Genomic DNA, 24,986 nt, shown 5'->3' on the forward strand with positions numbered 1-24,986 from the left:
AATTCTTACAGACCGATATCCCTTATAAACCAAAACCTTAAACTGATAGCAAAGATAATGGCAGATCGATTATCGCTCCTAATGCCCAGCCTCATAGAAGAGCCGCAGGTGGGTTTTATCAAAAATAGAGCAGCGGTAGCAAATATCAGAGTCCTTACGATCTTGGACGTGGTAAAGGTGCAGCCACCAACATCGGGCAAAAGAATCCTATTAACCCTCGACGCAGAAAAAGCTTTCGATAAGGTCAGATGGGGGTGGCTGGACCAAGTCCTAGATAAGTATGAAATACGAGGCCCATTTAGATCAGTAATAAAAGCCTTATACAGAAACCCGACGGCGGCCATTTACTCACCGGGATATCTGACAACTAGATTCCAACTAAGTAGGGGAACGAGACAGGGATGCCCACTCTCGCCACTTCTCTTCAACCTGGCAATTGAACCCTTGGCAAGAATGCTAAGAACCCCGGACATAAACCCGGGCATAAAAGTAGGATCTGAGAGAGTCACAAATGCACTCTTTGCAGATGATATACTATTATTCATAACAGACCCGATAACAAATATACCCAAAATCTTGCATCATATTCAACAGTTTGGCAGCATATCAGGTTTTACAATTAACACGTCAAAAAGTGAGATTCTGCTACTAGACCCATTCACTTTCAAGGAACAGGCTCATATGAAGTCATATAACTTAAACATAGCTAAAGAACATATCAAATACTTGGGGAAAAACATAGGCAAGACACCGTCATCCCTATACAAACTCAATTACCCACCGATCTTTGCAAAAATCAAAACTGAATTAAAACGCTGGGAAACCCTACCACTTAACATATCGGGGAGGGTGCAGCTGATTAAAATGATCAGCTTTGCAAGACTACTGTATCCTATGCAGACCCTGCCACTACTTTTAAAGTCAAATGATGTTAGGGAATTAAATAAAACATTCACAACATTTATATGGCAAGGAAAGAGACCTCGTATCTCACTACAAAAACTGACATACCGAAAACACCTAGGAGGCCTAATTTTCCAGACGTTAAAAGATATAATTTGGCATGCCTAACCAGACACCTGGCAGACTGGATAAACGCCACCAACCACTACTCCAACACCAAGTTAGAACAGGCACTACTACACCCATGCGGGCTAATAGCAGCCTTACATATCCCTTACGGAAAGTTGCCGCAGATGGCCAAACAATCACTATTGCTAAGAGACACAATATCAACATGGAAGACACTGAGGAAAAAAGCCCAATTATCCTACCAAATTTCAAAGCATCTCACCCTATGGGACAACCCAGAGTTTCCGGCGGGACAGAAAAATAGGCTTTTCATACCCTGGCGAACCCAGGGAATACACCGATTACAACAGCTAATACACCCAACCGAACCAAGACTAAAAACCCTAAATGAAATAAACACAGAATTTCACCTATCACCGAGACAAGAGTTTCAATATGCGCAACTAAAAGCTTTCTGCTCAGCAAGATTGAGAAATCTAGCGGGAGAACTTATGACAAATAAAGTTGACACAATCATAGGAGGCCCGAACGTCAAACGGACGATCTCTATTTTATACATCCTATTAACGCCAGAGAGGGACAACACAGAAATAGCCTTACAGTTCCCATACTGGGAGAAGCGACTGCGAACAACGAAAACGTCCCAAAGGATCTTACAGGGGTGGGCGACAGTAAGGAAACATATAGTTAGCGAAAAATGGAGAGAAACCTTCTTTAAACTAATGCATGTAGCAACATACGCATTCAACATTCCAGCCTCGGAATCAAGACCAGAGAGGATCACAGCATGTCCCAAATGTAAAAAACCACTGACTGACCTCTTCCACTCCATATGGACCTGCCCCTCGACGCAGTCCTTTTGGAAAGACATCCAAGCATTTATTACAGAACATTACGCAACAATCATTCCCCTGCAGCCACTTGCTTTCCTCTTTCATTCCATAGCACCAGAAGAAGAGGGAGAGGAAACAGACATCGCAGTATCACCAATCATACACATACTTTTATTAGTCGCCAAGCGATGTTTGTTAAACCACTGGTTAGAACCTACACTCCCGACACTCTCTGAGGTCATAGGTCAAACAAAAGTGTACCTGCATATTGACAAAATAGAGGCAGAGAGTAAAGGAGATAAACGGATAAAAGGGTTTTTTCGCAAATGGCGGAAATTTATCACCAACCACATGACTACCAGCGAAATTAGAGAGATCATGCGAAAACTCCAATATTCAGCATGGTACATGACCGAAGACATCAAAGGCACACTGGGCAGATTGAGAATATAAGATCATAAGAGATAACAAATTAAACCACAGTCAGAAACAAAATCGAAGGCATTTAGTTTCCCCACCTATAAATTTTATGAAAAAGTAAAAACAGCTCCAATGAACCTGTTACAGGATTGTGATACTCTTGCTGTATTTAAAATGTTAATGTATAACGAAAATGTTTAGGTACAAAACTGTTTAGTTATAAAAGAAATAATATAACCTGGAAAATGTGATATAAAACTGTTAACTAACATGCAATGGTGCATAAAGCACCTCCATAAGGGAACAAATAGGAGGAAAATTGAAAAAGCGAAGAGGGAAAACGACATCAGAACATCAGCATGCGGGATGTATGAAACAAACTGTATACTATACCATTGTAAAATGTATACATATAATGTTGATGATGTTTGACAAATGTACTTACCTATATTTCCCAATAAAAAGGTTATAAAAAATATATATATATTGCATGCTCTATTTTACATTGTTAGCATGGGAGACAAGACACCTGGAGGCAGGACACAATATTACATGCACTATTTTACATTGTTAGCAAGTGGGACACCTAGAGGCAGAACACAATACTGCATGCACTATTTCACATTGTTTAGAAAGTGAGACACCTGGAGGCAGGACACAATATTGCATACACTATTTTACATTGTTTAGAATGTGAGACACCTGGAGGTGGTAGTTCTTACACACAGATACACTGCACCAGCTCAGGGTGAGCTGGTGCCGGAGCATATTTTTATTAGTAGAATAAACCCAGTATCACATATTTATAAGTTATATTAAAATTTATCTCGGTGCACCGCACTAAGGCAAGGCGCACCATCCGTGTGCCGGATTCTGAAGTGCTGGAGAGCCAGTGATGTAACCGAGCTCTCCGGCACACTCACGTCTGCGCAACATTGCACGGGGTAACTAAGTTGGTGACGTCACTGGCTCTCCAGCATAAATGTTAATATAACTTATAAATATGTTATACTGGGTTTATTCTACTAATAAAAATATGCTCTGGCACCAGCTCACCCTGAGCTGGTGCCAAGTATATGTGTGTAAGAACTACCAATTTTAAGTGGTATATTTCTTTTAAAGATAGTGTCTATACTGAAATTCTGAGCAGAATGACAAGATGTAAAAAAACGTGTTTTGTTGATATATTTACAAAGATTGCATTTAGTACTCACAGATTTATAGCAACCTACAGCTCTCAGACAATTACCTTGAGTATTATCGTCCTGTACAAACAAAGCAGTGGTCAGGTTCAGGCGGCAGAGATGCAAGGTCAATACCAATCCGAGGTCAGCAACGGGAGGTCCAGGCAGATGGGAACGGGAACACAGGCACAGGGGATGCTGGAATGCAGGAACACTGGAATACGGGATAACGGGAAAAAAGGAGCAGGACCAGAGAAGAGCTCAGTAATATCACTGGGGAGCTTGCTGTAATGCGTAGCCACAAAGATCTGGCAGTGTGTGATGGGAGAGGAAGGTTTAAAGGAAATCTACCACCAGGATAAAAAAATTGTAAACCAGCAACACTGACATACTGGTGAGTGTCCCCTCTGGTAGATTCAATACAAATAACAGCATTAACAGTGGCCTTTCCAGGCAGAACCTACAGCTGCAATTACACAACGTCTAGATTCCAGAACCTTCCAAGAGAGGTGATCAATCTCCCCAACAGCTCCTAACCTAGAGAGGGTGCTGTTCGCAACTTCCCATCTGCCTATAATTAAAACATTCTACTGATACTTTTTTATATCAGACATTAAATGAAAAAGCGGTAGTAGCAACAAAATGGTCTACTTGGAAGTTTATGCCCCCTGCTTTCTATTTGACCACGACACATTAAAAAGCCCAGGGATAATTAACCTTCTTCGAGATTACGTCACCTTTTCTCTACAAACGAACATGACATTTTGTCTTAAACTGCTATTTACTTAAACATTTCTTGGAAGTGGTGAGGTAGGGCGAAAGCTGTAGGATAAATAATTTTAGTTCCAAAATTTGAATGATAATCTGTTGTATTTGGCAGATTTCAGTGTGATTTGATTACCTTTTGTTCTGATACTTGTTAGCTTAAAAATTTACAAGAGAAATATAATCTTCACAACCTGTATCATCTAGATAGACGAATTGGACAGGTAAGACTGAATGTCACCTAAAGACCTTTATGACCTGCATCAAGCACTGTGAAGGATATCTGTAGTTGCTTGGGTTATCTGAGGCTGAGGCATCCATGGTTGGCACCTTGAGGATGGGCATCTTAGGCTGTTAAAAAACAACCTAGCTTTGTTATCAATGGTTTTCTTCAATGACTGCCTGGTCACCAAAGTAACCAGAGGCGGTGAGAGCAAAAGAAGTTACTGGAGTGATAGCAGTGCTTTCTTTACTCAGAGGGAGCGAAACAGCTGTTGCTTTCTTCTGCTCTAGCTACTTATTTTTTTACAAGATGTTCCTGGTGTGTGCCGCTTTTTCTATCTAACACTTGAGACTTTGAATGAATCTTACTAAATTGTAAGCCCTTTTGCAATTGGATTTGTCATCCAAATCTTGCTCCTTCCTCTTGTATTTTGCAGCCTTCCCCCTGTTGTTAGTCATTCCTTAGATTGCTGTTGCTAGGCACATTCCGTCTTCTCCTCACAGCTCAGTGCTCCAGCACTCAGCTGAGAGAAGCCCTAACTAATGTAGTAACAAAACACCTACACTTATCTCTCCCTCAGCTTTCCCTACACTTGTATATAAACAAATAATCCACAAAGGCACAAGCTGCAGATCCATCACAATCTACTCTACCCCATTCCTTCACACTCCGCTGCAGGAAAAGACAGATAGATAGATAGATAGATAGATAGATAGATAGATAGATAGATAGATAGATAGATAGATAGGATATACATAAGTAGATAGACAAATATGGTCTCATTGGTCAGAAAGGGGGGTAGAAATATGGGGTTAGATGCAAATAAACAAACATAGTCATACAGTGGGTATTCAGACCACTTTTAATTTTTCACTCTTTTTTTCATTGGAACCAATTGGTAAGATCAAAAAAGTACTCTTTTGCTCATTATTGTACACTCTTCATCCTATCTTGACAGTGGAAAAATAAGAAATTTAGATATTTTTGCTAATTTATTAATCAAGAAAAACTGAGATATCACATGTATTCAGACCCTTTGCTCAGTATCAACCTAGTACAGTCATGAGTCTCCTTGGGAATGATGCAGCAAGTTTTTCACACCTGGATTTGGGCATCCTCTGCCTTTCGTCCTTACAGAACCTCTCCAGTTCCCTCAGGTTGGATGGTAAACATCGGTGAAGGCCATTTTCATATTAATCCAGAGATGCTTAACTGGGTTTAGGTCAGGGCTCTGGCTGGGTCAGTCAAGAATGGTCACAGAGATGTTCTGAAGCCACTTCTTTGTTATTTTAGCTGTGTACTCAGGGTCATTGTCTTGTTGGAAGCTAAACCTGCGTCCCAGTCTTAGGTCCAGATGACCCCCCCCCCCATAGCATGTTGCTGCCACAACCATGTTTCACTATTAGGATTGTATTTGGCAGGTGAGGAGCAGGGCCTAGTTTTCTCCATATGTAAGACTTAAAATTTACACCAAAAACTTAACTCTTCATCTCATCAGACTAGATAATCTTATTTTTCATAGTCTGGGAGTCCTTCATGTGTTTTTTTGCAAACTGCATGCAGCCTTTCATATGTCTTGCACTGAGTAGAGGCTTTTGTTGGCACACTAGGCCATAAAGCCTCAACTGGTGAAGGGCTGCAGTGACAGTTGACTTTGTGGAACTTTCTCCCATCTCCCTTCTGCATCTCTGAAGCTTGTTCACACTGATGTTGGGGTTCTTCTTTATGTATCTCCTCAAGGCTCACCTCCTACGATTGTTTAGTTTGGCTCGACACCAGGTCAAGGAAGAGTTGTGGTCATCCCAAACTTCTTTGCAGAGCCGACTCTATGTTTCTGCCGGCCCCTGGGCAACAGAGCCTCAGTGGGCCCCCTTGCAGTGAACTCATGTTGCAGCATTAAAACTAAAGAAACTAAAATATTCCCTAGTTTATCATTCTCGAAGAGCCCTGTTACGGTTATTTTATATACAGTCCCTTATAGTTTAACTGTATTGTATACTGCCCCCACTCCTCACCAGGTACTGCCTGGCTGTTGGGAGATTTTGCTATGTGGGCCCCCCAGCAGCTCTAAGCCATGGCACTTGCCCAAGTATGCCCATTGCTGACCCTGACCATGCTTCTTCCATTTAAGGATTATAGAAGCCACTAAGGAACCTTGAGTATTTCAAAAAATCTTTTTTAGCCTTGGCCAGATCTGTGTTTAGCTACAATTCTGTCTCTGAGCTTGTTGGGCAGTTCCTTAGATCTCATAATTGTGCTCTAAAATGCACTGTGGGCTGTGAGCTCTTATATAAACAGGTGTGTGCCTTTCCTAATTAAGATCACTTAGTTTAATGAAACACAACTGGACTCCAATGAAAGAGTAGAAGCATCTCAAGGAGGATCAGAAGGAAGTGGACAGTAAAACATGAGTGGAACAGCAACGGGTCTGAATACTTATGACCTTGTGATATCAGTTGTTCTTGTTCTAAGCAAAAAAATCTACATTTCAGTTTTTTTCTATCAAAGATGGGGTTGCCGAGTGTAAATTAATGAGCAAAAATGTTTAAAATATATAATATCCATTACAATGTAGTATAGATAAAGTGAGCAATATCTTCCTTGCAGAACTGGGTCATTTCGTTTTTTTATGCAGAGTAAGAATATATCAAATAATGTCTAAATAGTAACTGCCAGCTGGATAGCCAGACATCCCATTTTTTAAAAGATGTGACCTTTGTTTAATGAGAAGACAATCATTTTTCATACACACAGGTATTATTGATTCAGTTAATAATCAATGGAACGTGATCAGAGGGGAGAGCTATGTCTGCATTCTTATCAGCTATTGCTTAAATCAACAATTTTTATTTGAGGACCATTATGTCAACAACTTTTCTATCATCCTTATAACTCCAAAAACCCTGAATTTCATGCTGAATTTCTTGTCAAGGTATCCTGATCGTAGCACATTAGATTTTATCCCATGAATTCTTCACCCATGCCACAACTTCTTGTAAAGTATCTAAATCTATCAATACTAATGTGTGATATTTCATTTTATCTACATTTCTATTTTTTCTGTCAAGATGGGGAGCATCTTTTGATCTTACCAATTGGCTGCAATGAAACAATTAGTGAAAAATTTAAAGGCTTCTGAATACTTTCCATATCCACTGTATGTACCATAAATAGTTGAGAATCTGTTTGTGAAGTGATGCAATTTAACATTGCTTTTAGGACGCTGAATAATTCCTATAAACTGTCTCCTTCTGCTGTCTTTAACCCCTTAACACTCTGGGCCATACGGCGCAGAGGTTTAGGGAATGTATGAAGAGGGTTTAGGGAATGTATGAAGAGGGCTCACAGGCTGAGTCCTCTATCAGAGGTGGGGGTTGTTGCATATTGCAGCAAACCCCCACTGTTAATAACCGCGGTCGGTGCTTCGTTTGACCCGAGGCTTAATGGCTTCTGCAGATTCGTTACAATGAGCCAGTGTAATGAATTAGCTGCAAAAATGCCATATATTGCAATACAGAAGTATTGCAGTATATGGTAGGAACGATCTAACCATCTAGGGTTAATGTACCCTAGATGGTCTAAGATATAGTGAAAAAAAAAGTTTAAAAAAAGTTTAAAAAATAAAAAAGATTAATAAAATATTAAAAATTCAAATCACACCCCTTTTGCAAGAACTGATATAAAACATTATAAACAGTAAAAATCACAGACACATTAGGTATCGCCGTGTCCCAAAATGCCCGATCTATCAAAATATAAAAACGGTTACGGCCGGCGGTGACCTCTGATACGGGAAATGGCGCCCAAATGTCCGAAATGCGACTTTTACACCTTTTTAGATCACATAAAAATGGAATAAAAAATTATCAAAATGTCACACAGACTTCAAAACGGTAGCAATGAAAACGTTGGCTCATTTCGCAAAAAATGACACCTCACAAAGCTCTGTGTGCCAAAGTATGAAAAAGTTATTAGCGTCAGAAGATGGCAAAAAAATTTTTTTCTTTTTTGTACACATTCGTTTAATTTTTGAAAATGTAGTAAAACACAATAAATCCTATATAAATTTGGTATCACCGCGATCGCACCGAACCAAAGAATAAAGATGAGGTGTTATTTGGAGCGCACAGTCAAAGTCATAAAAACTGAGCCCACAAGAACGTGCCACAAAATAAGCCCTCACACAAGTCTGTACACATAAAAATGAAAAAGTTATGGATTTTTGAAGGTGGAGAGCGAGAAATGAGCGAAAAAACCCTGCATCCTTAAGGGGTTAAGGATGTACAAGCTCCACTAAGGAGTTAGGAAAGGAATACACAAGCTATATTTTTAAGATGGGAATGGTAAAACTTTCCCTCCAGTTCTTCCCTTTAGAAAACATTTCTCTATAGATCAATCCTCGAGGTTCAAGAATCCTTGTAACAAGGGAAAAGATGAGTTTTTTTCTTCCATTGGGAATAGACTTTCCAACTACAGACAGTGCTTTGCTTCTTGTCAGTGCAGTGTAAGGAACCATATGGTCTATGTAATTTCTGATTAGTGATGGTCCTCTCAAAGACGAGATTGTTTAGAGAAGTCTTTATGGTACTTTCCATTTCTCCACACAAATTGAGGACAACCAGTTAACTTTCTAACCTCTAGATATTCTTGTAATCTGCAATTTGATAATATCAAAATGTTTTTGATTAGTTCTACTTCCAAGAAGCATTACAAATTATGTGAACATTCTATTATACTCATCTTTTTAATATACCATGACAAATAAGGATTATGATCATTGATTAGAAAAATAAAGTTGTCTAAACTTCTAAAATGTCAATGTAAGATTCCGGTTCTGGAGATGTGAGTACTTTGCTTCGCACTATATAAAGAGAAGCGATGTCCAGTGATAACTACATGTAGCATCATGAAGATCGCAGTCGCCTTCCTAGTTGTAGCTTTCAGCTGCTACTTCGGTAAGTTATAGCATTTAAATGTTTAGTTATTGTATATAACTAAAGACTGGAAGTAATCTAGAATTTAAAGTTTTTGTTTGGGAAATTGTTACATGATGATGTAAAATGTTCAATTTTTTTAGCTGGATATTGCAGAGCCACCTAATATATAAAGCTGACTGTACATGTGTGTGTATGTATGTATGTATATATGTATGTCCACTAAAAGAATCTGCATTGTCACGTATACAATCAACAATTTTTCCACTGCCACTCGGGAAACGTCACAGACTAGGTTTTTAGCTGAAATTTTCACCCTGCACTTTCCAAAATACACTTATTAACCACCATATACAGGAGCCATTGTCTGCTGCTGCTGTGGCAGTTAGAAGATGAGCCATGTTTGGTTGCTATTCTACCAAAGGTCATTAATATGAGCTCTGAGCTTTTATTGGTTACTATAGGCAAAAAGTATAACACAGTTTATGTGTGAGGTAACATGGGTAGGGATACAGACATAGGGGGAGATTTATCAGAAATGTCTGAGTTAAAACTGTTCCAAATGCCTATGGAAATCAATCAGAGATCAGCTGTAATTTTATAAACAGCTGTGCAAAAATGAAATGTGAGCTCTGATTGGTTACTATGGGCAACTAGAGCAGTTCTGCTCTGACACTTCTGATAAATCCCCATTGACAAAGTGACAGTTAGAGACAGTCAAATACAAAGACAGTTAGAGACAGTCATTTAAAGAGACTGTCAGACGGTCACTGAAAGAGACAGAGATGGTCAGAGAAAGAGATGGTCAGAGACATAGACGGTCAGAGACAGGCACTGAAACACATAGTCAGAGATGGACACGTTAAGAGAGAAATGTTCTGTTAACCCAATCTATTTTGTTATAGCTAAGAGCAGTTATTTCCTATCCTGGGGAGTGCTGGGATATATAAATAGTAGATATTTCATCATAAAACATTTCATGTTTTAAAAGTACACTTTTAATCCTTTTAAGCGGCAATGTCCATATGTGTACAATACGCTGGATGAATTGCTTATTCATTTAAATTTCAGCTTTCTAAATAGTCAGCTTGCATGTTAAGTGAATGCTAGAGAGGAGAAAGCTGCTTCTGGACTCTTCTGATAGAGGCTAATTACATTACAAAAGGATTAGGGCAATTAGGGTACAGTCAGCCAAACCCATCTAAATCAGAAGATTTGGCCAGTACACATCTAATATACATATATAGCCCTCTGCAATGCTCTTTTGTAAAGGGAACCTGTTACCATGAATGTAAATTTCAGCTGGTGACTGGTCCACATAGCCTTTTCTTTGCTAATCTTAAAAATGCCTTTGTCAGCAATAAAAAAACAATAAAACTGTATCTACACTACCGGGCTCCCATCACTGGACGTTGTCTTATCCCCCTTATGCATTTTCCTCTCTCCTGCCTGCTCCATGCACATGACAGGAAGAGGAGGGTGGTGAAAATTAGGTGTAAAAGGTACCAATTTTACAGTCGGAAGCACAAAAGATATAAGGTTTGCATCAAATTTGTGTGACAGATTCACTTTTATTGCTGTAAAACTTTAAATTGTATTCTGTTTTTGCAAGATCTCACTTCAGCTCACTGCATGAGCCAATGTTCTAAAAGTTGCTGGCAGCCGCATGTAGCTGATTTTAAATGCATTCAAGGGGCCTTGGTAAGTAACACAGCTAAACTAGCTATAACGATTTAGAAATTCAATATAATAATAGAGTACTAAGCTATATGTTATTGGATAGTTCAGGATTACAAAACATGGATATATGGCTTGGGGGGGGGTGGCGTTTGTATAACAAACATCTTATACTTACCTGCTTGTTCTCTCGTTCACCTCTGGTGTTGCCTGTCACTATCGACCTCTGTTTTCACACCAAAAAAAAAAGTTTAAGACTGGGTTCAATCAAGATGACCATGTATATTCAATTGTCTTTTGCATGATAAATTAGAAAAATGTAAAATATAATGTATGTAAAATAGATGTAAAATACCCCTGTAAAACAAAAAACCTCTATAAAACTCTGCATTGTTGTGTTGCTTATGCCAAACATTAATATTATCACTGTTTTATCGGTTGAAATTGACTAAATTCTGTAGAAGGATTTATCCATAAAAAAACTTTTTTTTTTTTTACAGGCAATGAATCAACTCCCAACCATCGGTGCTATGGCCAATCTCTTATGTGCCTATGACAGAAGTAAGGTAAGGAAATATAATACTAATACGATTATGTATGTGACATCACATTTTTATACAATCTGCTTTTGCTGGCAAAACGTTTGATTGTTAGCACTAATATCATGGCTTCCATAATTAATAATGATTTATGTCCTTTGTAGACACTGAAAAATAAAACCGAACTTTTAAGGGCAATACAAAACTTTAAGGTAAATCAATTGTATTACTATGTGACAATTAAACATATGTATGTACATGCAGTGGTTTGGTCGAAGAAGAATTGTAGGGCACATTTATTTATGTATGGTGCCAGATCTAATTTTGTGCCTACAATTGTGCCAAAAATTGTAGAGAAACTAGAATTGCAGGAGAAGTGTCAAGATTTAAAAGTGGAACCCAAATTGAGCAAAAAAAATAAACAGTGCGAATGTTGGAAAAAATGAGACGCCAACAATAAATCTGGCACAAGGGGTGCAATAAGAAATGATTCTGGTGGCAGAAAAGAAATTTTCGACACATAGTAAATGCCCCCAATGCTGTCTTCTCTACTGCATTGGAATGTACAAGAAAATTTCACTCACACACATGGAGTAAAACCCACCGCACTCACAGGCCTACCCTGCAGCATGTCAATGTGAATTTACCCCATACCAATTCAATGCAAAGGTTAAAAGCTGCACCAGACTAACCCCTGGCTTTTACTGTGGGGACATTGGGGCACATTTAATTGGGCTTTCCCTATCTTCTATGGGAATAGGGCTTGCACAGGTATTTATATAGTGGGGGCATTGTGATTGTGTCACACGCAACCCATTTTTAGGCGCAGCTGTATAGGCTTCCATGCGATGCAATTTAGGGCATGTGCTGTTGGATGATCCGACTGATTCGGACTGAGTGCAGGATTTAACTTTCAAATTGTGTTGCAAGCCCTATCACTTTGATGCACCACTAAACAGATGGTGAACTCTGTTGGACCTGAGCAGGGAAGCAACACATGCAGGATTTTGGGCGCACTATCTTAGTGAATCGCAGCACAAAGCATTGGAGTCTAAACAATCCACTTTCTGTGAACTCCAGTGACGGAGTAAGTAAATGTACCCAATTATCTCAAAAAGCAGACCATTTGGAGTGTTATCTGCAAGCGTAGATCAGACAAACCTGGTACTGAATTTCCACTATAGAATTCTAGCAGTGAAGTCCTCGCATGTAGAATAGGAAAAAAAAACACTAAACAGACTGTAATTTCATATTCATTTATAAAATTCTAATCAGGCTTGGTTTTTTATAGATGCGAGTCCCACATCTCTAAACACTTACTGTGAATATGCTTGCTATAAATGTCTTTCATTGGAAATATTCTTTAAATATGAAAGGGAACCTGTCACCACATTTTTCACAAATACAGCTACTAACAGGTTCCCATAGAGCCCTATTAACTAAATGCCACCCTCCTTTTAGCTAAAATTTGTTCTCACACTCACATCCCCATAAAATCAGCTTTGTTTGCCTACCTGGCGTGCCCCAGTTCCCCCCAAGCATATGCCTCTTCAACTTTCAGTACTTTATATCATGTGACCAGGGTAATGTCATCTAAGGTCCTATACCCTGTAACATTTTCAAAGTCTACCCCATGTATGAACCTTATCACATGATCACAGCAATTCTACTACTCCCCATTCTCCATGGAGGCTTCTGTGATTTTATGTGATCAGATACATACATGGGATAGATGTACATGTTAATGGGTAAAACAGAGGGTAAAACAAACTGGGTAAAGAACCTTAGTTTTTTAACTAGTGATTTTGGGTGGGTTGATTTATGTTCCAAATTATGTCCTTTTACCCAGTTGCATTACTTTCTGTCTTATTGAACACAGAGTCTTGTCCCAGTAAACAGACAATGGGCTTTAAGAGAAATTAACTTAAAGTTTACTTTCTTCTCTTTGCCAGTGTTATAAACCATAATATAGGATAAAAGTAATAATCATAATAATGAGCAATCTTTAAATAGTTGCTCTTTTTTTGTTTCTTGAATGACTTTCTTTGTCTTTCAGGATGTAATTCAATGTCCTCTTGAACACATTCTCGGAAATGATTTTACATTAGTGAGTATTTATGACATTGTTTAAAATGGAATTGTACTTACACTTGTACCTTTCAGGAATACTGCTGAAAATAGCTAAAAATTACATTATTGTAATATATCAATAGTGAATTCCAAGGAGGAAACCAAGTGGTCATTAGTAAATTTGATGTACCTGTATTAGTGGCGTCCTTTAAGCCCTACACAACTGCCATATGGCTATCAACATCCTATTTGCACATGCTCAGTTCACATAGCATGTGCAAATACATCACTATAGTTTCACATTTTAAATATTTTACCTGTGGCACCTAAAAATACAGTTCTGGTGTCCTAGTAAAAAGGAAAATTTTCCCTTTAAAGAAAACCTGTCACCACAGAGCTCTTTTTTTACTGTTGGCAGGTTCCAAAAGAGCCATCTCACTGCACTCTGTACACGTCAGGTTACAAAGTCTATGTTGTTAGTGGGAGTCTACGTCATTAGTGGGAAGGTGAATAGAAGACGGATGTGGGAGGGGGTTTGGGCTGAAAAGCAATGGGCAGGTGGGCGAGCCTCTCATGGATTCAAACAAGCAGGCCCCCATTATTTTGAAAGTGCAAACCCCCGGGACTTATGAGCGCGAGCTACCAGGGAGCCAGGACAAGTTCAAAAGAGCATAATTCCAAAACTAAGTACTGAACAGAAAAGATAAAAGCAGGTTTGCTATGCTCTGTTAAGTCTCTGTTGGAACCTGTCACCAGTGAAAAATAGCCCTGTGGTGACTGATTCCCTTTTAATTTAATATCAGGATTGTTTAAGTTGAAACAAAACCAGAGATATACACTGTAAATGTTTCTGTAAAAAAAAGAGATTTTATAAACTAGATCTCAATTCACAACATGAACTTTAAAGAGTGTATATCTCTGGTTCTGTTTCACCCAGAAAAACAAAATATTAGCTTGAGGCCGGCCCTGCACATACAAAAAACATCAAATGGTACGGGCCTTGAATCTACAGCAACTTTTTTTTGAAGTTGATGTAGCTTCTCTTGCACTAATCGTGGGAGCAGAGGATAGCAGAGCTGGTACTGGCGGTCACATTGTTGGATGTGAATGAGTTAATCAGAGCTGCTGGGTCTGATAACAGATCTGATCTATATATATATATATATATATATATATATATATATATATATATATATATACACTCACCGGCCACTTTATTAGGTACACCATGCTAGTAATGGGTTGGACCCCCTTTTGCCTTCAGAACTGCCTCAATTCTTCGTGGCATAGATTCAACAAGGTGCTGAAAGCATTCCTCAGATTTTGGTCCATATTGACATGATGGCATCACACAGTTGCCGCAGATTTGTCGGCTGCACATCCATGATGCAAATCTCCCATTCCACCACATCCCAAAGATGCTCTATTGGATTGAGATCTGGTGACTGTGGAGGCCATTTGAGTACAGTGAACTCATTGTCATGTTCAAGAAACCAGTCTGAGATGATTCCAGCTTTATGACATGGCGCATTATCCTGCTGAAAGTAGCCATCAGATGTTGGGTACATTGTGGTCATAAAGGGATGGACATGGTGAGCAACAATACTCAGGTAGGCTGTGGCATTGCAACGATGCTCAATTGGTACCAAAGGACCCAAAGAGTGCCAAGAAAATATTCCCCACACCATGACACCACCACCACCAGCCTGAACCATTGATACAAGGCAGGATGGATCCATGCTTTCATGTTGTTGAAGCCAAATTCTGACCCTACCATCCGAATGTCACAGCAGAAATCGAGACTCATCAGACCAGGCAACGTTTTTCCAATCTTCTACTGTCCAATTTCGATGAGCTTGTGCAAATTTTAGCCTCAGTTTCCTGTTCTTAGCTGAAAGGAGTGGCACCCGGTGTGGTCTTCTGCTGCTGTAGCCCATCTGCCTCAAAGTTCGACGTACTGTGCATTCAGAGATGCTCTTCTGCCTACCTTGGTTGTAACGGGTGGCAATTTGAGTCACTGTTGCCTTTCTATCAGCTCGAACCAGTCTGCCCATTCTCCTCTGACCTCTGGTATCAACAAGGCATTTCCGCCCACAGAACTGCCGCTCACTGGATGTTTTTTCTTTTTTGGACCATTCTCTGTAAACCCTAGAGATGGTTGTGCGTGAAAATCCCAGTATATCAGCAGTTTCTGAAATACTCAGACCAGCCCTTCTGGCACCAACAACCATGCCACGTTCAAAGGCACTCAAATCACCTTTCTTCCCCATACTGATGCTCGGTTTGAACTGCAGGAGATTGTCTTGACCATGTCTACATGCCTAAATGCACTGAGTTGCCGCCATGTGATTGGCTGATTAGAAATTAAGTGTTAACGAGCAGTTGGACAGGTGTACCTAATAAAGTGGCTGGTGAGTATATATATATATATATATATATATATATATATATATGTATATATATATGTATATATATATATGTATTTAGTAGGACACCAGAATTGTGTTTCTATGTGCCAGGGTTCTAGAGATATGACCATAAAATATTGATAAAATTATTCTATCATGTTAAAGTCTCACATGCAAGAATTGACCTGGATATTCAGGCACCAATGACCCTTGATCACAAAGGGGTAAATTTGTTCCATTATGGAAAAGAAAAACAGATGCCCTAAACTAATGGGAAATGGAAATGCCTTTCATTTAACATTCATTGTCACTTAGCATTTATTCCCATTCCCTTTCTTTAGGTGCCCATTATTTCTCCATTATTTATATTGGCAGAATTAGTGGTTGGCAGCACTAGTGGCGACAAATTAACCTGAGACAGTGACTCACAACATACGGTACTTGAAAACCATAATATTGGTAACTGACCATTGTCCCCACTCTCTATGTTGAAGGAACTACAAGCTGATGAGGACAACGCTCTACAGTATCTGCTAAGGGCTATAGTCGACTCTATGGTAATTTATTTTGATTTATTCTCAGTTCTAGAAAAAAAAAAATTGTTATTCTATGTATAATTCTTTTTTATACAATTTGCCCAACCCAAATATGGTCATTAGTAATGATCCCAATACAATTTATGGGACTAAAATATCAACAGCTATCCCACGCTTATAATGAAATAAAATAATTTGACTTCATTTAATTAGTGAATAAAATAATGAATAGAAGTAAATAGGTCATCACTAAAATGAAAGCCGAGACTGTTATTGCAGTTTATCTATACAAGCCACTACAGAGTATGGAGCTGTGCTTCTGATATTGGAGGTAGCCAACCGCTGATCAATGGGGTGTTTATTGTTGGATCCCCACCAATCTGACGTTGGTGAACTGTTCAATGGATATGCCATCAATATACATACTCCACAAAACTCCTTGAAATATTGTTCACTCAAATCTGCTGCTTTCTTTGCAATGTCTGTTTATTGCAGATATTTCTGGATAGATCTTACAGCATCCAGCAAATGGATCCATAGGCCCCTATTTATAGAATGAAGATGCAGTAGGTAGCACTAATCGCATAAAGTGACTCCTAAGTTGAGTTCCATGAGAAACATGCATCCCAGACACGAGTATACCTCACAAGTTAATAGTTCAAATATATAAAACTAGCAGCCCACATGGTCAAAGGCCGGAAGATGTGAGAATTAGTACCAGGAGGCTGGAAGTATGTCATAAACCCAATGACAATCACATGACCAAGAACTAGGGATGAGTGAACGCAGGTTTTGGTTGTTGCAGAACATTGTGTATTCAGCCAGAGCTCCATGTTCAGATTCGCCGTTTGACACATCGGGAAAAGCTGGTTGATGGTCTGCTGAGCAGCTCTTAGCCAATAGCAACCCATAATGGGCATTGCTGTGATTGACCTGGTGGGTCAAATGACCCTGCTGTATTCAGATGGGCTAACATGTCCCAGAGACATAACAGCTATAAGAGGGCTTGGGAAAGGCTGCAGCTGGAGATAGGGACAGTCACACAAGGACACAAGGTCACACAACCATGGGCACCTAGTGATGTTTACACAATACATATCATTAACAACCCCCTAACATTACAATTTTACTATGTTTATTGCTGTTTTAGCTCCTCTAACTTAGTGGTGGTCAGTGTAAAAATCCAGAGTGTGGGCAGACACTCAAGCAGACACTTCATGATTCCTCTATGCTATGAGATGCTGTGTGCTGACAATGTGCTTAGATTATCAGGGTATAGGGTTTATCTACATTTGTCTTTAGCTTCTGAACATTCACTAGTATTTGACAAAAAGAGTTCATTATAAAATTCTCTCACCCCTGCTAACTCACACATATTCTGCTATGCTTCCCTTATCTTTCCTGTAGCTGTAGAGAAAGTCTTTGCACACTGCTTGCTGGCAGGAAGTGCCTTTGTCTGAGCTGGTCTTGTAATGCAGGGGGAGGGAAAGGGGGCAGAAAGCACTGTAGTGTGCAGACAATAGAAGCTATTTATAAGTCGAACCTGACCATAGACAGTAGTTAGTAGACCGTCGGATCCAAGGACAACCAAAATTGTAACCACCAGGACAGGTTGAAATTATATCTGTGAAATGCTATGTTTTTGTTTATAACAGTGAATTAGAGAATGTGTTCTTCTGAGTTTATTTAACCCCTTACCGACATGTGACGTAGTATTACATCACATGCCGGGTGCGGGTGCATGGAGAGGGCTCACAGGCTAAGCCGTCTCCATAGCCGGTAAGTCTTTGCGGCATATTGCAGCAATAATTTACCGGTAACACCCACGATCGGTGCCAGCACAGATCGCGGGTGTTTTCCTGCTGATTGCCACCGGCGGCTTCAAAAAGATGTCGGCGCATGGGCGGCGCTATCTTTCTGAGGATCGTCGCTCCCCGTGACGTCATCGGGGTGCGGCGATCCGTCGTCATGGTAGCATCGGATCTTCCGATGACCCGAGGCTACTTCGGCTTAACCCATACATTAGAATGTGCTATCAGCACATTGTAATATATGAGGATTAAAATCCCCATATACTGCCATACTGTAGGGAGTATGGCAGTATATGGCAACCTAGGGTTAAAGTACCTTGGGGAGTATGAAATATAGTAAAAATAAAAACAAGTTTAAAAAAATATAATAAAAAAACCTAAAAACTGAAATCACCCCCCTTTCCCTAGAACTGATATAAATATAAATAAACAGTAAAAATCATAAACACATTAGGTATCGCCGCGTCCGAAAATGCCCGATCTATCAAAATATGATAAAGTTTTTTCACTGCGTTTAACCCAGTAATGTAAAATTGCGCCCAAAGTCGAAAATGGCACTTTTTTGCCATTTTAAAAAATTTTTTAAATTCTATAAAAAGTGATCAAAAGGTTGCACAGTCCTAAAATGATAATGTCATCAAAATACACAAAAAATGACAGCTCCCAAAGCTCCGTACACCAAAGTATAAAAAAGTTATTAGCGCCAGAAGATAGCAAAATAAAAAAAAAAATTTGTACAGGTTTGAATTTTTTTAAATGTATGAAAATATTATAAAACCTATACAAATTTGGTATCCCCGTAATCGTACCGACCCAAAGAATAAAGTAGACATATCATTTGGGGCGTACAGTGAATTCCATAAAATTCCAATTTCACTGCATTTGGAATTTTTTTCCCGCTTCCCAGTATACGGCATGGAATATTAACCCTTTCAGGACCTGGCCCTCTTTTGTTTTTTCATTTTCATTTTTCACTCCCCATGATCAAAAATCCATAACTTTTTTATTTTTCCATGTACAGAGCTGTGTGACAGCTTATTTTCTGTGTAACAAATTGCACTTCATAGTGATGGTATTGAATATTCCATGCCGTGTACTGGGAAGCGGGAAAAAAATTCCAAATGCAGTGAAATTGGTAAAGAAACGCATTTGTGCCGTTTTCTTGTGGGCTTGGATCTTACGGATTTCACTGTGCGCCCCAAATGACATGTCTACTTTATTCTTTGGGTCGGTGCGATTACGGGGATACCACATTTATATAGGTTTTATAATTTTTCATACATTTAAAAAAATTAAAACCTCCTGTACAAAAATTTTCGCTTTTTGCGGATTTTGATGATGTTTACAATGTTATCAATTTTAGGACTGTTCGACCTTGTGATCACTTTTTATAGCTTTTTTTTTTTAAATGACAAAAAAGTGCCATTTTCGACTTTGGGCACGATTTTCCGTTACGGGATTAAACGCAGTGAAAAACCGTTATCATATTTTGATAGATCGGCATTTTCGGACGCGGCGATACCTAATGTGTTTATGATTTTTACTGTTTATTTATATTTATATCAGTTCTAGGGAAAGGGGGCTGATTTGAGTTTTTAGGGTTTTTTATTATAATTTTTTTTTTTTAACTTTTTTTTATTTTTATTTTTAGTATTTTTCAGGCTCCCTAGGGTACTTTAACACTAGGGTGTCTGCACGATCCTATCATATACTGCCATACTACAGTATGGCAGTTTATGTGTATTTTACTACTCATACATTACAATGTGCTGATAGCACATTGTAATGCATGGGTTAAGCCGAAGTAGCCTCGGGTCTTCGTGAGCGACGGATCGCTGCTCCCCGATGATGTCACGGGGAGCATCGATCCTAGAAAAGATGGCGGTGATCAGTGGGAAAACACCCGCGATCTGTGCTGGCACCGATCGCGGGTGTTACCGGTAAGCCTTTGCTGCAATATGCAGCAAAGACTAACCGGTTGTGGAGAGGGCTCAGCGCGTGAGCCCACTCCAAGCACCCGCGGCCGACCCATGACGTGCTATTACGTCACGGGTCGTGAACGGGTTAAATACCACCATTTTGAAGTGTAATTACGCAGAAAATAAGCCATAACACAGCTCTGTACATGGAAGAATAAAAAAAGTTATAGATTTTTGAAAGTGGGGAGTGAAAAATTAAAACGCCAAAACGAAAAAGGGCTGCGGCGTTAAGGGGTTAAGAATTTTGTCTTCATGGGAATACCCCTTTAAACTTTATTTGTCGAAATTTGACTTGTTTACTTTAAGCTGAAGCAATAACCCTATTGTACATCTAGAACAAGTAATCTACAACTTTATATAATACAGCAATCACTTTTTACATTTCCACTGTAATTATAGACTTTATATCTTAGAATTGTTGATTTCAATTTATACTTTTATTGAATGGAGATATACTTATATTAGTTGGTGGTTTAAAAGTTATATTTTTTCATTTATTTTACCAATATTCTAGAATGGCCTCAGGCTTGAATCTCTTTCTACACCACTATGTGGACCACTGGTAAGGTGCAAAATGTTCCTATATAAAACATATGATACTAAGCAGTGTGCTTATACGTGGCACTTTTTTTTAATGACCATTAGAAAACAATTAATTTCATAATTCTTTTTTCCCTTGGTGCAGAGGCCTCTCCTAAAAAAAGTTATTAATATACTGGTAAGTAAAAAAATAAGTGACCACTAACACTGCTAGGTTAATGTGTGGGGAGGGGTGGAAAATCAGGTATCAAGGGAAAAGTAGCACTCGCCCTTTCTGAACAGGCTGGTTCTCCATCATGGATGGATCTATACCATTACCTTGGAGTTTCTCTCTGTGACAGAAATCATACCTTCAGCCGTCGTTATGTCCAATACACACTAGATAGAAGTCTAGGGGTACAGAAGGCCCCTCCTGCGAAAGTGAACCAACATACCCGTCTTAAATGGTGCCAAAGCTACAGTTATTTGCACCAAATGCTAGCACTAGTATGTGGGAACTATCGGATGGTTTACATACAGTATGTGTCACAGTACAAAATAAAGCAAAAAAAAACAACAAAACATTTAAATCTATTTTTTCTTTAAAAAATGAATAATGCATATGATGGTAAACTTTTCAATATAAATTAGTAAGGAAAAAACTCATGTTATGTTTGCTCCCTGTTTCTCCTGTAGTGAGCAGTGTTTAAAAAAGCCACGATTTAAGGAAAAAAGATCTGGACCACACATCCACACATCTTTTACCACTAGCGCTTCATTTATGCATACTACATCAATTTTTTTTATTTAAATTTGGAACAAATTGCATTCACTGTGAGAGGAATTTATCACTGCTTTTCTGCCAGTTTTCTGGCATTAAAGCAGTGAAATAACCACAAATTCTTGCGCACTGCATGAATTTGCATTTATTACGCGTTTACGCCACTCCACGCTATGTGGACGTGGAGGGGATGTAGAGAGGTGTGTATGGTTTTGTACTTTTTTGTGGAAAACTATACTAGGACGGACCAGGTGTAGTTTTGCCAGGCAGTGCAGCCAGCTGCCAGATACATCAGAAGGCCTTTGCCTCTTGATGTTTCGCCCTGTGTCTTTATGTTTCATGACTCAAACTATACTATCCTTACAGTGTACCTAACCATTATGTTTATTTTTGTTCTTCAATTATTAGAATATCCTTGGCATCCCTAGCCTTAATGGACGGATACAGAAAATAGTCTGGATAAATGGTGGAAAACACCTTCTTGGGACTCTTGCAGTGAAATCCCCAGGAGTTTTAACTCAGGTGTTAGAATTGCTTTTGGGACCAGTATCTACTGTTCGTGATGTGTTAGGGTTGCTCGGTGGTCTAGGAGGAGCCATTGGAAAAACAGTTGGAGGTTTGACTAATGTAGTTGGGGATGCGACAGGGCTGCTTACTGATGTGACTGAAGGAGTTGGTAAAGTTGTTGGGGGATTAACTTCAGGGCTTGGTGTGACAGGACTACTAGGTAGTAAAACAGTAGGATCACGTAAATATGTTAAAGGATTGACTCCAGGGCTTGGACCTGCGACAGGTCTACTGAGGGGTGGAACCGGAGGTTTTCGTAGAACTGGAGGATCAATATCTGAATTTGGTGGGGTCCCAAGTTTACTTGGTGGATTAGGTGACACAAGTGGAGTGGTAACAGATTTAAATAGAGCAGGATCTAACGCTAGACTCACTGGGGGAATTGAGGTCCCAAGTTTACTTAGTGGAACAGGTGGCAGAAGTGGAGTGGTAACAGATTTAAATGGACCAGGATCTACCACTAGACTCACTAGTGGAATTGAAGGAGTGACAAATATTGCTAATGCTGGGGGAATTGGGGAAACTGTTGGAGCATTGACTCGCACACTTGGGGGAACAACCAATGCACTTGGAGGTGTATCTGGGTTACTTGAATTGGTACCAGAGACTTCTAAAACTGTTAGTGATACCACTGGAAGTGTTGTTAAAACTGTTGCAGATGGTCTTATTGGTCCTACAGGATTACTTGGGACAGGGTTACTCAATGGACTTACAGAAACAAGCAATACAGGTCCTCCAAATACTGAAAATGTTGTAAATGACAATATTTTTAGCAGTGGTGTAATAATTCCTCATTCAAATGGTATACAGCAGTCAGGGGATGTGAGTGGCAGATATTCAGCAAATTCTGATTTAAGGCAAGGGAATGGTTTGTTAACAACACAAGGGAATGTTGATGCTTTTGGAGGTCCTCAAAGTGGTTTATTGAGTGCAGTTGGAGATATTGTTAATGGGATCCTTGGTAGTTCAACGACACGGAAATCTACATCTCTATTAGGATTGTAATGGTAAGCAAATCTTTATGTATTTTTACATTAGACTGTTTTCATTATAACATTAAACAAAAGTGGAGAGATGTATGGTTCTCCCTTCCTGCACCACTGGTTCAGTTATCTTCCCATGCAAAGTAATAACAGCAGAACTGTCACGTGGCAGCAGTGGGTCAGTGTACATTAGACAAATCAATGTTTGCAAGGCAACTAGTGCTGACATAGATATAAGTACACTTATATGCATATCACAGACCACAAAAAAGAGACCCATCACTGAATCATCTCACTGAATTAGTGCATAGCTCATGGACAAAAACAACTTTTGTGTGCTCATATGTGACAACTGATATTACGGTGCAGGCCACCACTTTATAATGGATAATGTGGTAGGTGATGTGACAGGACAGCTTACTGAGGACTTGGAAAACCTGTTGGAGGATTAACTTTAAGGCATGGTGAGACAGGACAGTTGGGTGGTAGAACAGGACAGTCAGGTAAAACTGTTTACGGATTGACTTCAGGACTTCCAAAATCTGAAAATTTAGTCATTTACAATATTTTTAGCAATGGTGGAATTATTCCTTATTTAAACTGTGTAGAGATTTTGGTTTCAAAGTTTCCACGGTAGAGTATAGCAAACCGGCAGGCTGGTCATTCACGCCTCTGCTTCCCCCCGCAACTGACCACAGACATGCCCAAAGTAATGTGCAAGGTCAAATAAGCCATGAAACTGAGAGGGAAGGGGTAGAGAGAGATTTATGTTTCCTCCACACTTTCCGTTCTTTTGATGACTGGTAAGAACGTAGTTATAACTAGGATCATTTGTTCATTTGTAGTTTTATTTTTTTGTAGTTTTTTATTATTTTTTTTAGTTATTCAACAACTGTAGATTCACTGACCAAATAAGTATACAGGTCACTGTACATACTATAACACACCTTTACACTTTGCCAATTAATGAGTAATAAAAACAAAGGCAGTTTATTAAATATTTTACAACTTATTATAAGGGGATTTAAGTCTGTTGATATCATGATTTAAGTGTGAAAAGTCCATTATTACTTAAGGTGGTGTCTCTAGGTAAGATGCAGTTTTTTCAAATCCAACATGCAATTACATAGGAAATTAACACCCGCCCCCATAAGGCTGGTGCCAATTAGTTTTCTAGTGAAAGGGGCGATTCCTTTCCAATTCCAATGTGACCCTTGCAAAAAATATCCCTGTATCAGTGTCCCCTCTCAAGAATGTAGTTCCCATAATGTGATATTTTTCCTTGAACTTAAAAATCACACTACTATTAATAATAATTATTATTGTTGCATATTCACTAAAAGTCTATGTTCCTTTTTTTATCTTACAGATGAAAAGTTCTTCAATGCATCAATAAAACAATAACAGCAAATCACAGCTCCTAATATTACATGATTTACAATCAAATTCTGCTTCCAATGTTCAGTGAACTACTGAATTATATAAGCTTGATTCATACAACATGATTTAATAAATGCTTTAAAAAACTGTCTACAATTTCAATACTTTGATTTAAGATGGTGTTACAAACAGTACCCAACAATAAAAAGCTACCCAAAGAAGTCTTCTGACTACAAAGGGTTCATAATGACTTAATAAAAAAACACTACTTGCAGCTATGTTGCAACTCTCTTTCCACTGTTGCCCAGGTTCTTTAGTGGTTTCCACCGACTGTTTCTCATAGAA

The 24,986-nt window shown here is 39.0% G+C and overlaps 1 protein-coding gene across 3 annotated transcripts in view; it reads left to right on the forward strand.

The window, feature by feature from the left end:
- Positions 1-24,757, forward strand: part of LOC140126425 (uncharacterized) — a 51,691-nt gene extending 26,934 nt beyond the window's left edge. For 2 of the 3 annotated variants that reach the window (XM_072145889.1, XM_072145890.1), the window contains exons 2-9: positions 11,569-11,634; positions 11,772-11,819; positions 13,664-13,714; positions 16,580-16,642; positions 20,926-20,973; positions 21,097-21,129; positions 22,120-23,285; positions 24,631-24,757. In XM_072145889.1, the coding sequence (XP_072001990.1) occupies positions 11,572-11,634; positions 11,772-11,819; positions 13,664-13,714; positions 16,580-16,642; positions 20,926-20,973; positions 21,097-21,129; positions 22,120-23,283 (1,470 nt within the window). In that variant the 5' untranslated portion in view covers positions 11,569-11,571 and the 3' untranslated portion in view covers positions 23,284-23,285; positions 24,631-24,757. Of the gene's footprint in view, positions 1-11,008; positions 11,093-11,568; positions 11,635-11,771; positions 11,820-13,663; positions 13,715-16,579; positions 16,643-20,925; positions 20,974-21,096; positions 21,130-22,119; positions 23,286-24,630 lie in introns of those variants that run through there. The other variant, XM_072145888.1, reaches the window with a different exon arrangement.
- Positions 24,758-24,986: the final 229 nt, after the last annotated feature.

Source organism: Engystomops pustulosus, chromosome 4 (genome assembly GCF_040894005.1).
Source record: "Engystomops pustulosus chromosome 4, aEngPut4.maternal, whole genome shotgun sequence".
NCBI lineage: Eukaryota > Metazoa > Chordata > Amphibia > Anura > Leptodactylidae > Engystomops > Engystomops pustulosus.